Here is a 14,972-nt window from a genome sequence, read left to right as displayed (position 1 = left end):
TCATTGTAGTGTGTTTGTTATCTCTACACATAATTTGCATACAATCGAAGTTATTCAACAAATAAATTATTCTGATTGTAGTGTGTTTGTTATCTCTACACATAATTTGCATACAGTCGAAGTGCTCATTCAGTTACTAATTTTCCCCATTTGAAGTTGTTTAATTATGGTTTTAATCCATTAAGTTTGCTTGATTTGATTCCAATACCAATTGAGGAACGTGCAAATTTTGATGGGAAAGCCAAAGCTGAAATGGTGAAAAAGTTGTATAAAAAGGTGAGGCTCAACATTAACAAAAGAAATGAGCAATACGTCAAGCAAGCCAACAAGGGCCGAAAATAAGTCATATTTGAACCAGGAGATTGGGTGTAGCTAAATTTGAGAAAGGAGAGATTTTCTTGAAAAAGAAAATCTAAGTTGCATTCAAGAGGAGATGGACTATTATAAGTGATTGCAAGATTGAATGATAATGCTTACAAACTAGACCTTCCAGGTGAGCATAACGTAAGTGTTACTCAATGTTGGTGATTTGTCAATGATGAGGATGCATTCAGGCTTCATAAGTGAAATAAGATGGATCCATTAAATATTCAAGGTCCAATTACAAGGGCTAGAGCTAAGAGAATAAAGGAGTCCATGATGCTTTTACTAGCTTAAATTAAAGCTCAAATCCAAGAGAATTCTATATTAGACCAAATGCATGGTGAATATTATTCAAGTTGATGAGCTTGATCCTACTTGAAGTATGGGCTCATAACACATCATATTTTGGAGGCCCAAATTGAAAAATGAAACCTCATTTTGTGCAAAAGGGAGGAGCTAAATAAAAAGTCATTTTAAGATATATTTTTTGTGTTTAATAAGTGGCTTTTACAATTGTGTTATTATGTGTCTTTTTAATATAGTAGTGATAAGTGTGTGAAGCTCTCATGAGACCTTTTGATCCTATAAATACTTGTAATCATTTGTAATTCACACACCATTGAATATAAACGAAAATTGGCAATTTTCTTGATAGTTGAATTCTCTTTGTAGAGTTTTTCACTTGTTTAAGAACTAATCAAGACACTTGAGCAACGTCTTGTGACGTTCAACCATACTGAGGTTCTTAGTTAATTCTATAACCAACGGGGTCGAGGTTTCTACGCTCTTGTGGTTGATCAAACTAGATTCTCGATCTAGGGAGACCGATGCCAAACTTTTATACGTGGGGTTCTTAGATCTTTATATCCAACGAATCATTCGTCCAATTCAATCTATATAAGTGTTAGCACGAACGGTACAAATTCACACCATTCATCCCAAGGTATGTCACAACAATACTTGGGACAAATGGTACAAAATGATCTATTCCCACTACTCGTCCCAAGATCGATCGCGCCAGCATTTGAAACAAATGGTACAAAAGAACATGGTTGTACCATTTGTTCCAATTGCTGGCGCGATAGATCTTGGGATGAATGGTGCGCATAGGCTCTTTCGTATCATTTGTGCCAAGTGTTGCACGCTAGTACTTGGAATGACATAAAAATGACACAATTTATTCCAACAAAAAAAACAAACATAACCTTGCATTTAAACAAATTCAAATATAATTGATGAACACAATTCGAATAAATTTTTTTTCCATTTTCTTTATTTTCCATCAAATCTAGTTACAACTCAAATAACAAAATCAAAAATAACAAAAAAAAAATCCACAATATTAAATTTTGGGTTTAAATTATTGAAATAATATTGGGTGGACAATTATTCATTTCCACCTTATAAAAAATTGCATGTTTTGTATCACTTCTTTTCTTTAAAAATTAACAATCATAATTAATTCATAAAAAAAAATTCCAAAAAAAAAATGCAACTCAATCATAGCTAGCTAGACAATTAAAACACCATTAGAGAAAAACTTAATAAAACCTTTGATTAATTAATCGACCATATAAAAACTTACTTTCCCACTTGCAAGTACCAAAAAAAAAGAACAAAATAGAAACGGAGCAAATTCCCTCGAGTTTCAGTTGAGCAAATTAAGCTACTTGATCAGCTTGCTAATCACTTTCAATTATAACTTTTTTTTTTTTTTCCTTTTTCCATTTTCATTGTCTACCTAGAATTGGGCGGCATAGATGAAGCCTGATTCCTGCATCTCACGGTAGGCGGAGCATGCCGGTTCAGCAGCTCACGCGCTAGTTCTTGGAGATCGCCGCCGCCGCCTCCTCCAACAGCGGACGTCGCGGCGGCGCTGGAAAACTGGCGCTGCTCGATTTGCTGCCGCGGATAGAGGCTCCAAGAAGAGATCTGCGGCACCGCCATATCGCCGCACACTGCCGAGAAGTCGTAAGCCGCCGGGATCGGAGGTAAATCTAGTATGGACTGCGACGCCGGCACCAACAGCTGCTGCGGCGGCGCCGGAGTCGGAATCGGAAGCTCGAGGGCGGCGAGGTGGGCTTGTAGGTAAGAGAGTTCTTGTTGCAGATTCACCACCTATGTAACACAAGTTCAAAACATGGATTTCCCAAAAAATATTATGTCACATTACATTACATTACTATTTAATGATAATCCATAATAAAAATAGTAGTACTCCACTATATAAGTTAGTCAACACATAAGAAAATTAAGCAGCAAATGCCTTCTGCTGAAAGCAACTGAACCATGAGATTCAGACATAATCTGCTGTACAGATTACTTATATATAATACTATGTTAATCTTATCTTCACACAATCAATTCATATATAATGCTCTAACTTAACAAAGCATATGCATACATATATAATAAAAAGAAAATGAACTAAAAGAATTTGGGAATCAGTTAGATAAAAAAACCCTAATTTGAGTTACGAGATTAAGGGCGGAGCTAATTTGTTAAATCAGGACGGTAAGTTTCAGCATTTTCAAAGAGAGGATTATATGTTACAGAATTTAAAAAATGAGGTCTATATGTTACGGAATTTGAAAATGAGGACTATAGCTTACATCGCGGCTCGAAATAAGAGTGTGAATGTAAAAGATGAACTCCATAACATATGGTCTTTTTTTTTTCTTCTGAAAAACACTAAAAATTACCTTCATGTTTTAACAATTAGCTGATTAAGGGTGAGTAATTAGCAACGATGGATGATTAATTAATAATTAGAGATCTCCATTAAGATGGAGTAATGAAGTTAGGAATCCAAGCAGTAGAAAACAAAGATATATATGTGGATTGATGAGGACCCCAGTGTGTACACAAAACTAACCGACCAAAACCTTAATAACAGCAAAAAATGAAGAAATTTTTACAAGAAAGGAAAGCAGGCAGATACATCATCGTATAGAAATGAGTCAGGAATCAGGTTTCTTGATTTCAGCGAAACATGTAACTACTGTTCCCCCTCCCATTCAACACATATCATTCTTCTCCAATACTGTGTGATAATTTCTTCTAACTTTTAAATTTATAATCTTGATTTAATCCAAGTTAAATTAGATAAGTGAAATTTCTTAGTTAAAATAGGAGCTCATTTTTAAAATAGATGAGTCCTCATTTTCAAGTTTCATAACATATAATCTTAATTTTCAAATTCTATAACATGTATAGTCATCTTGCTGAAAAACATTGAAAGTTACAGTCCTGCTTTAACAATTAGCTCGTCAAAGTTGAGAGATAAGGCCGGATTCCACTTGGGTTTTCGAGACTGGGAATATGTAAAATTAATCATGTTAGTACAAACTTATGCATGCTGATTTTGGCTTTTTTTTTTTTTTTTGAACACGAACATACATGTTAATATGAATTAAATAGGGAAGTTTGTAAGAGAAGAAGACGAGTTGAGCAACTGCGAAGAGAGAGATGTTTAAGGATGAATAAAGGTAGATAATGATGATTTGGAGAGAGAGAGAGAGAGAGAGAGAGACAATGACCTGTTGTTGAAGGGCGAAGATGTGGGCGACGCAGCCGTAGATGGGGTCCCTGAGGCGCGACTGCGCCTCGTAGCAGATGGTGACGACGGCGTCGAGGCGCTTGTGCGGCGGGATGTGGAGGAGCAGCTTCGACACGTTGCTCGCCCCAAACACCTTGTGCACCGCCGCGAAGTGGGCGGCGCCCTGCTCCGAGTCGAAATACGGCGCGAATATGCACCCGGACACGCACTTCCGCCGCAGGAACTTGCATGCCCCGCACGGCCCCCCGCCGCCGCCGCCTCCTCCCGCCGCCGCGCCGCTCCCGCCCGCGCTTCCACTGCTCATACCTGATTAATCTGATACCGACACCCCACAAATGCGAAAAAGCAAAAAGAGGATATATTAATTACATCACTACCAGGGTTTTCATCTCCGGAGAATTAAGGGATCTAGAGAGAGAAACAGGTTTTTTTTTTTTTTTAATTATCTCTCTAAAAATAATTTTATTTGGCTTTAGGGTTTGGTGGTATTTGTTGCTTCCTGGGGGTGGGGGTGGGGGTGGGGGGTAGGGGGGTTGGTTTTATAACACAAAATTAATACTTTGAAGCCACGCGATGAAGCAAACCCCCCATTAGCTGCTTGCGTGAAGCAAACATGCGATAAGCCACCTGCCTTTTTATTTATCTCGTGAATTTGCCTTAACACAACTCTTTTCCTCTTTTTTTTTTCTATAAATAAATAAATAAACATACATACATACATATATATACCAATAAAATAGTGTATCTAACTATATGTAATGAAAGTAGTACACAAAAGGTAGCAGTAGCTGAGATTTCAGACAAAACATATTAAGGTTTGTGATGGATTAAGAGGCGTGTTTGTGAGAGTGTGTGTGTTGGGGTAGCTACTGCGTGTTTTGAGCAGCCTAAAAGGCCAAAAAATGCCAAGTAATTTCCACTTTTTCTATACCTTTTTCGATGATGAAAAGGACTACTTTCTACACCTCTCCATCTATCATCATTCCTTTCTTTATATACAGATGGGCTTAGGAATACCACCTCTCTCTCTCTCTCACGATACGTATTTTAATCTCGTATTTTGGTGTTTTGTATTTTGTGGATACAAGCTATAGAATAGTTTAACTTGTACGCGAGTGTGAAATGAAATTATTGGAAGCACAACGGCATTAAATGTCTAATTAGAGTATAAATTCGATACATGAAGTTGTTGATTCATGGTGTGAAATCATATATCGAATACAAGATAGTATGATTTATCGCTCGTTTGGTATGCAGTATGGAATAAGGTGTGATACTGTGATATGTTTAACTGAGATGTCTTTTACTCTATATCATATTAATATCATGTGTAGTAGAATACATTAAAATACCTGTAAAATAGAATACTTTCTCAATCCTGTATACATAGGCTGATTGGAATTTACGCAAGTATTAAGAAAAATAATTGGAAATGAAATTATATAAGTAAACTTCCTAATATGTCCATATTTATTATTTAATGATGAATTAAAGTTGGAGTAAATAAAAAAAATTAAACAGGGATATAATAGTAAATGAGTAAAAAAAAGATTATTTTTTATGGAAATTAAATAAGCCTATATAAACGGCACATCCGAAAAAAGAAAACAAGTCTATATATATGGGACTGAGGGATTATGTTGTTTGGTATGATGTATTAAGATTATATAAAGTTAATAATAGTTATAATAGTATTTGTATTACGCATACCACATCCCTAGGTGGTATACAGAATCCCTAAAATCAGTAATATTTTTCAACTTTTAATTTATAAAGAGTCATGTGTTTCGTATATTATTTTCTAATTATCAAACAAAATATTAGGGCATCATAGATATATTACACCCTAATTATCCGTATCAAACGAGCCGTTACAGTATCGAAGACCATTGACCATTATGTGTTCAGCTGTGGCATATCCGAGATTCCAGCTCAGGGCGGCTTAGTCATAAATTAAGCGATGTTGTAACTGAAAGATAATGAGATAGAATTTCAAATTTTCTAGAGTGAAAAAGTTGCAACATTAATTATCACCTCTTGTATTCTACTACAACTTCAATTGATTGTAAGATAAAACATTCCATTGTAATAAATAATCCAAAAATAAGAATTTGAATGTCTAGATTAACTATATAGTCTAGTTACACCGTATAATTGTTACGTGTTAACCACTTTTTATTCCATTTTCAAGTTGCGGCTTGCGAAATGGTTAATTTCCCAAATTAACAAAAATAGAGCTAAAGATAGAAAGTATTTATTCAATTGAATTTCTTTTTCGATTAAGTCGGACAATTATTTCGTTGAATGGATTTCGCTGCTTAATGTAGCATATGAAATTCGACAACAAAGACATCATCTAGGGAGAGACACTATTTAAATTTTTTTATTGCGTAGGGAAACTTAAATGCATAAAAATATTTAAGTAAAATAAATTATTCGCGTCTTCCATATTTTGTGACGTCGGATATTTAAATAATTATAAAAATTGTCGACCTTCAAACGTCTAGAATTAATTTATTGTTGAAAGAAAAGAAAAAATAGCGTATATGACAGATAGGAAATTCATAGGCATGGACAAAAAAAATTCAAAGTTAAAGGAAAACTAAGTATCAAAACTCTTCCTACATAAGATGATTTTCAGTGCCAACCACCAACACTTTCTATCATGAGATGGATTTTAGTGTCAAATACATTAAATTTGTAATAAATCTATACGAGGGTTAATTGAGTATGGAGAAAAAAGTTGAAATTTTTATAACCGTATTCATATATAATTTTCAATAAAAAGTAATTTCAGTCAAGAAGCTGACATATTCTTCCGTATATAAAGGAGTAACGGCAGGCGGAAGGGTTTTGCAATCAAACTCGTGTGAAAATATCACATACTAATACATTAGAAGATGGCAAATCTTGCCAGTAAACAATAATTTATTTTTTAAATTACGTAAGTAGATAAATAAATTTTAAAGATCGCGCGATGGAGAACTCGAACCCAGGATTTCAGATCTTGGACCGTGTGAAAATTTTAAACCACAACTTGAGTTGGTTCTTAGTGTTGAATGCCAAACTCTTCTAGCATGGTATGTGAGTTTCACTACATAACATTGAAATTCTAACGGATCGATTTGTGTATCTACTAAGAGGGTGTTTGGTTGAGTTTATAAGCTTCTTAAAACACGTATAAGTTGTTTAGGAGCTTATAAACTCTTTTAAAGTATTTGGCAAAAGAAACTTTTACACCACTTTTACGCTATAAAAATAAGCACAAAAAATAAGTTCTTCTACACTAATCTATTTTCTCACTATCATAGAAGCGACAATCATTTTACAAAAACAATTCAGTTATCATTAATTTGTTATTTCTGTAACTAGAATTTTAACTAACTACTTCACAATTTACTGTCTAACTTATAAGCTCAACTATCCAAGCATTTTAATTACTTATAAACTTTTGAGGTGTTACATCTCATAACTCTTGAAATATTTTATGAATTTTTAGAGCTTAATTATATATAAACTTTTTAAGATAAGCTTAGTCAAACACCAATCGAACCTTTTCTTAAAAGGAGTGAATACTAGTACTAATTAAGCTATGATGATAGAGTAAAAAAGAAATAAATCAAAAAAGGGATCTGATTGTGTAATCATGCTTATGGTATTATATTTCTACATTCGCAAGATCCACACCATTTTTTTTTTCAATACAAATTTTTTGCATAAACCACGTGATAATAAAAACAGTACCCATTAACATGAAAAACCGAAGATAGAAATCATAAAGCCATGAAAATGCAAAAAACGAAATCCAGTGATTTACTAATAAACTCAAAAGAGTGAAGAATAAACCCCCAAAATGAAAAACTAAACCCAATGAATTATATATACAAATGATAATAAAAAAAATGTAACTTAAAATTTATATAATTAAAAATAAAACCCAAAACTTGAATATTATTGACGATAATTAAAAACTGAAACCACATCCCCAAAAAATTAAATAAACATCAAAATTGAAAAAAAAAAAAAAAAACCAAGCAAATTCATTAGAGGATTTAACATGGTTGGAACTTGGAATATCAACTTAAGGAAGTCAATAAAATAAAATACAAATTCCTTAGTTAGAATGAAGTTATAAATGAGAGTTATAGATTGTGTAATCTTGTGTGATTGTGCATATTTAGTCTATTAGTATTAAATTAGTGTGTGATATGAAATTAATATATGTATGTAGTGTATGTATCACAAGATTAATGTAAGAGTTTTAGAGTAATTAGCATGAATATTATTCATGTAATGCAAAAAAAAAAGTGTTATCACAAACTCAATACCTATATCAAAACACTCCTTTCATGTTTAAATCAAGTGTTTTAACCACATTATCACTAAATTGAAAATAACAATTAGCATAAAAATAAAGAGAAAAGGGAATATTCATGTTAGTCAAAATAGTCAAAGTGCCACGTAGGATTGGATGATGACAGTCATAACCGAAGGGGAACATTGATGACATCAGCACTTTTGTGAGATCTACTCAACGTTTTGTCTTTTAGTGCAGTTGTACTCTAGTTATATTGCATGTTGCTATTGTACACGTCTCATTTCCACATTTTATATTATTTTAATTCAAATATGGCATTTTATATTACGGGGAAAGAAAAATGCATCCAGAATGTAACACGAAATAAATGTAATGTTACAAGATTTAGGATTATTATTTAAAGCTTAGGAAGCAAGTTTCGTCACAAGCAAAGAAATTAATTAGATATCTATATATATATATATATATATATATATGATCATAAATATAATTGACGAGTTATTTGTGAATCGATTGAGAGAGCGAGAGAGGACCAAATATATAGTGAAATTTTTTAGATTAAGGGCCAGTTTGATAGCGTACTAGAGATAAGCAAATATTAATTTTGTGGAAGAAAGTAGTGTAGATAATATGTTGTTAATTAGCACATCTCATGTTTGATATATCATTGTTAATACCGGCATTACGCGAAATTTGTGTTTGATAGCGGTAGTTTAGAATTGAGAAAAGGTGTATAATTTTTTGATACGGGGGATGGGGATTGAGTTTAAGCAGGGAGATTACATTTTTACCCTCAAAGCAACATCAAAATTCCCTCTTATCTCTTGCGCTCATTTTCGGTGGGAAATTGATATCACCATAGCCGCCATATCCCTCATACTCTGGAAGTTCGAAGCCAACATTCGCCTTCAATTTTTTTAACAAATATTCATTAATCGAGAACTTACCCAATAGCATCTGCAAAGTACTTGCAAATAAATACCTATTTCTACCAACAGAGAAGGAACAATTTTCCATCTTCCTAATTTGGAAACAGAGAGGATGAGGGAGGCGATGATGGCGGCGGTCCCACTGACTGCGGCTGTGGTTCCGAAAGGATAAAAGAGAAGGAGGCGGTGGTTCCGACAGTAAACTCGCCGGTAATCGCAGCGGGGTGGAAGCTAGGGATTTTTGGGGATTTTTTTTAGAGGGATGCGAGAGAGAGGTAGATGCGAGGGAAACGGAGGGGGGTGGTACTGTGGTGGTGGTGGTGGCTGGTGGCTGGTGGCGACAGAGGTCGCCGAGTTGGAAGGGAAGGGAGACGGCAGCATGGCTGAGTGAAGGAAAGAGGAGGACGGTGAGAAGAGATGAGGGAGGGCCAATTTTTTTTGACGGAAGGGAGGCTAAAATTGGAAGATGGCAAATTTTTTTTTTTTGATGAAATTACATTATAAATAATACAAACTAAACACACCCCACCTAGTGGTTATTGTGGCCGAGAGTACTCGAACCTGTGACCTCTTGGACAACAGGCAACCACCCTAACCACTAGGTCATCCCAATGGGACGGAAGATGGCAAAATTAATATCAAGTACTGTTGACGAAGGTATTGGGGAACTCGGGGGGAGCAGGTACACAATTACAAAGTGTAACAGTAACTTTACTGCGGGCCTTCACTTATTTGCGGGCCGCAGCTATAGCAGATATATCCTATCAAACATGTAAATAATGCAAGAAATATAAACAATCAAGCCTTATATTCCCTATCAAACAGGCCCTAATATGATTAATTATGAAGCTTTTGAAGTATATTTGTTATTAACTGTTGCGTTTATAATAAAAATTAGAGCCTATATATGTACCACTAACTACTAAGCACTTGTAAACAAGTAATCGATAGTAATGGGAATAATGGCCTACTTATTAATTCCTACGCTTAATTTGTATGTATTTAGCATTTCCCATGAAAACCTTTCTCGCTTTAAAACATATTGCAATTCTTAAAAGAGGTGTTTTTGGGTACAATTGAGTGTACCATACAATTGAGTTGACTCGCACTCAGACCCTAATCCATCCTAATTCAAACTCGTATACTGACTCAAATCGATCGTGTAAATGACATTATTCGGTACAAATGACATTGTCTGTAATTGACACTTCTTTATATAAATAATACTGCGTATAAATGACACTTCTTGTAATTGACACTACAAGATTATAAATAACACTATAATATTTTAAATGACACTATAAGATTGAAAATGCTACAATATCATTTATATATCCGAATAATGTCAATTATAGGCAGTGTCATTCGTATGACTGAATAGTATCATTTATACGATTTGGATCAGGATGCGTGTCAGAATCTGGATGCAGGTCAACTCGATTATACGGTACACCCTATTGTACCCAAGTTTTTATGTTATTAAAGAAATCAAAACACACTTACATAATACTACTAATCTTCTAAATTAATGATCCGAACTCTAACTTATTGATTGACCAATTCAATATATATTGTACCGTCTTTTGTTTTTGTTGGTAATTTAACTATTATATATGTATGTTATTTTTTGAGTTCCAGCAACATTTTCAAGATAAAGTGATAACGAAAATCGATCAATTTAATCTCTCTTTTCATTGATAATCAGAGGTACCTTTGGTTTTCATTTTGTAAAAGTAAAATTCGGATTGAAAATAGTAGTAAAAGGTAAATAAAATGAGAAAAAGGTGGTGAATTTGATGGATCAGCAACAGTGCGTAACGGCGCCATTGCCGCGCCGTCCGGTTTCTGTCGAATTCGTGTTGGTGTGAAGACGAAGCAAATGACATTGATGGACCATCCCGGCCCCACCTTTGACTGCCACGTGTCGCGTTCTAACCAGTCCATCGCTGTTATAAACCGTGTGCAGCGACACTAGCTATAATTAGTAAAGTCGTGATTGCACTTTGGGTTAACTAGTTTAGCGATTTACATTAAATGCTTCAATTTTTATATATTTGCATTTTAACCCTATGCCAACCAAAAAATTCATACAATATGAATTTCGATAATAATCATATCTCATGAATGTGAAAAAGTCCAAACAGTAGAGTACTCATAAAATTGTATACTTCCATTTAAATATGGGTACTTGTAAAAAATATCATAATTTATATGTATATAATTAATTATAGGAGTATCAGTTTTTAATTCCTTTCAACAATTATAAAATATCCAAAATTTTCAAAAAAGATAGTGTTGCTTTATCCATGTAATGGAACTGCATGCGTAATTTTATTAATGAAAAATATGATTAATTATGTCTTCAAAAGTTTTGGATATGACTTGTTGGTTGTCAAGTGTGTCAACTCTAAAAAAAATAAAATTATCAGCTTTGAGGTTGAAGTGTTGGTTATTAAAATGGGTATTGACCTATAAAATACTCGATTTTTTTTTCATTTTTTTTGTTTTGTACTCTAATTTTAAAATTTGCATATAAATATCTGAACTTTGTATTCTTTTTAATTTTGCACCCGGCGAATTTTTACCTCTAAAATCGTTGTTGACATGACAGCCGCATTGACATTTCAAATCCTACAATTACATGTTCTAGATCCCACATTGATAACAAATTTATCTGCTTCACTATCCACTTCAAACTTCCCTCTCAATCTGGCTGCCATGTCAACAACGATTTGTGAGTAAAAATTCGTCAGATGCAAAATCAGAAAGAATAAAAATATAAAGTTCATATATTTATAGACAAATTTCAAAGTTGAACTGCAAAATCAAAAATAATATGAAACTCAGATATTTATAAACAAATTTTAAAGTTGAACAACAAAATCAGAAAATAAAAAAACTTCAAGTATTTACGTGCCAATTCCCAATATTAAAAATGTATTTTACACACTCAAACACACGAGGCACAATAATGGATTAGTTTTTTTTAGTGACATGTTCAATTGTCAAAAGTCAACAATTAATTTCATTGAGTAGCACACAAACACGAGTAATTTCCAAGTGATCATTAATCTAGGAATCGGCAATTCAACAACGTTATGTCTAGAACACATGGCCTTGACGTTTTCTGTAAGGAAAATAATACTCCACTATTGATAGAGATTTATGTCGCAATTTTTAGGCAAAATATATGCTTCTTCTACTTCAGCTTCCAGCATTGGACATACGTGTATACAATTATTCGACTTTAATTACTAAATAAAATATTTAGTTGTTTGACTTAAAATAGCACTTGACATTAAATTATTGATTTTTGTATTGTCTTCCATAGGTTTTGTGTATATTATAACAAAATTAATATATATAGATATGGTTGAGATTTAAGTGAAAATTATAAATGAACAAATTCATGAAATTCATTTATCCAGTGTGAACAAATTAATGTTACGCGTGAACAATTACATTAGTTAAATACATTATTCTTGTGTTACATTAATTTGTTCGCGTCGAATTTAGAAATTTTATTAATTTATTTATATATTCTCATTTTCATAAAAATATTCATTCTCGCGTATAAAATATGATGAAATACTTTATTATAATAATGATATTTGGACAAAATTTGTCCGGACAAAATATGATGAAATACTTTATAAAATAACTTTATTTAAAAATTTTGGTTCAAAATAATATAGAATTTAGCTAGCTTTATTGTTTTCTATATATTGTAATTTTTTAATAACCTTTTTAATTAGTATTATTTTTAAAGTACACAAACTACAAATAAAATAACAAAAAAAAAATTTGTTAAAAAGCATTCAATTTTCGCTTTTCAGTACTACTTTTGTATGCAGCAACTAATTTAATTATTTGACTACTTATTGCTTAAAAGTTAAAACTGTTATTGATATCCAATATTGAGAAATGTGGGCCATACTCGATTTTTGTAAATAGGCCCAAGCCCAACCCAAAACTAATAGTTAGTATATATTAGAAATACACAATTATTTCATCTTAGCTTTCAATTTTTATCACGAGAGAAAACGAGTATACATCCGCCTCTGTTCAAATTCGAAATTTGGTTACGTCATTAGCCGCATGATTATTTTGTGATTAAGATAATGTTTGGTGAGATTATAACATCTTTAAAATAGATTATAAGTTGTTAGAACTGAATCAAGAAAATTAAGAACGTATGCTATGAATATATAAAATAAATTTGTAATGTTTTTGTCTTTTCGACTGCAAAGGTATTTATTAATTTTTTTTATCATTAATAATTGATCGCTTTCAATAGATAATATACTTTCTATTCAACCTTTCTTGTGACATAATTGATCTTAAATAAGATTTAATTAATTTTAATTTTAAAAATCTTATTTCACCATATGCAAATGTTACTGATTTGGTTAGTAATTTTCTATAAGCATATATGCATTAGGGAACGAGTCTAATTTTAAAACATTCCTACAATAAAAGATAACAAATACACACTTAATTAACTCAAACTATAAATTAAGAGATAAAACACCCAGTGATTTGATGAGATTTATTATATTAATATTTAATATAGTAAGTATTGGAACAATAAAAAATTTCAAAGCTATTTATGAATGTGATTTAAGGAGGTCTTTTGTGAAGATAAAAAATTTAGATTTGTGTTAAAAATTAATGAATTGATCTGTAGGCCTTTGAAAAGTAAAAAAGATTTTATCATTGCGTTAATTATTGTGAAAATCAATGACACTCTGACATTGACTGCTTGAAATATTTTTGTCAATCGACAAATCAAGTAGTTGCTGGTTAGTCAACTAACCGGCTAAGTAGCCGTTGATTGACTAGCCGACAATCACTTATCTGCTAGTTGGCTAGCCATTGACTTCTTGATTTGTAGAAAGACAAAATATATAAGTAGTCAATGTCAGAGTCTCGATGACACTAATTTTCATGAAAATTTTGTCATTTTCGTTCTTTTGCCTAAAGACTACTCCTACGACGTATCCACTTGCATCGCATATCATGAAATTACTAAATTTACCATATAAACTCATATTCGAACTAAATTCAATATTCCATTATACAAAGTAAAACATGTATTGCAATGTCGCAATTGACTGTAAAAACTTTATCTTCCACAACCTAATTGGTCTAGGCATTCACCCTCTAAGATACGTCACACAATTTTCAATCTTATTAATATTTATCTATAATGCAAAGTATGGATTTTTAACAATTAATTTTGTGCCGGGTTGTTTGGTCCAAAGCCTACGAGATGGGTTTGCAGAAATAAAGTGAAAAAAGCATTTAGTGTTACGGGGAAAATTATGAGCAATCACTTCAACTTTGATCGTTGCTTTTGCCATATGGCCCTACTTTTTGCAGATTTCAACTATTTCTTTCCAAATTCTTACACTACTCCAACAGTATATATAACCCTACCCAAAATCATATTTCCTCCGTTACATTGGGCTTGTCCCATTTAGTTTTGGCACGGTTATTAAGGAGAGTATTATTAGTATTTTAAATGTGTAGGTAATAAAGTATAAAATTGATAAAGTAGGAGATGAAATATGATAAAATAGGAAAGAAAATGTAATAAAGTGATAAAGTAGAAAAGAGAAGATGATAAAGTATGAGATAGAATGTAATTAAAAATTCTTATTGTTTAATTAATTGTTACTATTTATAGAAATGAGACAAGACAGTGGAACAAACAAAAAAGGAATACGAGACAAGATCAATGGGACAGATGAAGTATAATTGTAGTCCAAACCTTAACTGGTGTTGAACAAAAAAGAACCTA

The 14,972-nt window shown here is 32.6% G+C and overlaps 1 protein-coding gene across 1 annotated transcript; it reads right to left on the bottom strand.

Moving 5' to 3' along the window:
• Window positions 1–1,908: 1,908 nt before the first annotated feature.
• Window positions 1,909–4,419, bottom strand: LOC131022058 (LOB domain-containing protein 18-like). Its single transcript, XM_057951434.1, has 2 exons — window positions 3,903–4,419; window positions 1,909–2,481 (listed from the first exon to the last, which is right to left on the bottom strand). The coding sequence occupies exons 1-2, from the start codon at window positions 4,224–4,226 to the stop codon at window positions 2,101–2,103; spliced, it is 705 nt and encodes a 234-aa protein (XP_057807417.1). The 5' UTR covers window positions 4,227–4,419; the 3' UTR covers window positions 1,909–2,100.
• Window positions 4,420–14,972: the final 10,553 nt, after the last annotated feature.

Source organism: Salvia miltiorrhiza, chromosome 4 (assembly GCF_028751815.1).
Source record: "Salvia miltiorrhiza cultivar Shanhuang (shh) chromosome 4, IMPLAD_Smil_shh, whole genome shotgun sequence".
Lineage (NCBI taxonomy): Eukaryota > Viridiplantae > Streptophyta > Magnoliopsida > Lamiales > Lamiaceae > Salvia > Salvia miltiorrhiza.
This window is presented reverse-complemented; position numbering and strand designations above follow the sequence as displayed.

What these genes read in the sequence shown, in the direction of transcription:
- LOC131022058 (XM_057951434.1), bottom strand. Translation starts at nt 4,226, where the DNA reads ATGAGCAGTGGAAGCGCGGGCGGGAGCGGCGCGGCGGCGGGAGGAGGC. An exon ending in TCTTCGCCCTTCAACAACAG is followed by an intron (nt 2,482 to 3,902) that starts GTCATTGTCTCT and finishes TGTGTTACATAG; the next exon opens with GTGGTGAATCTGCAACAAGA.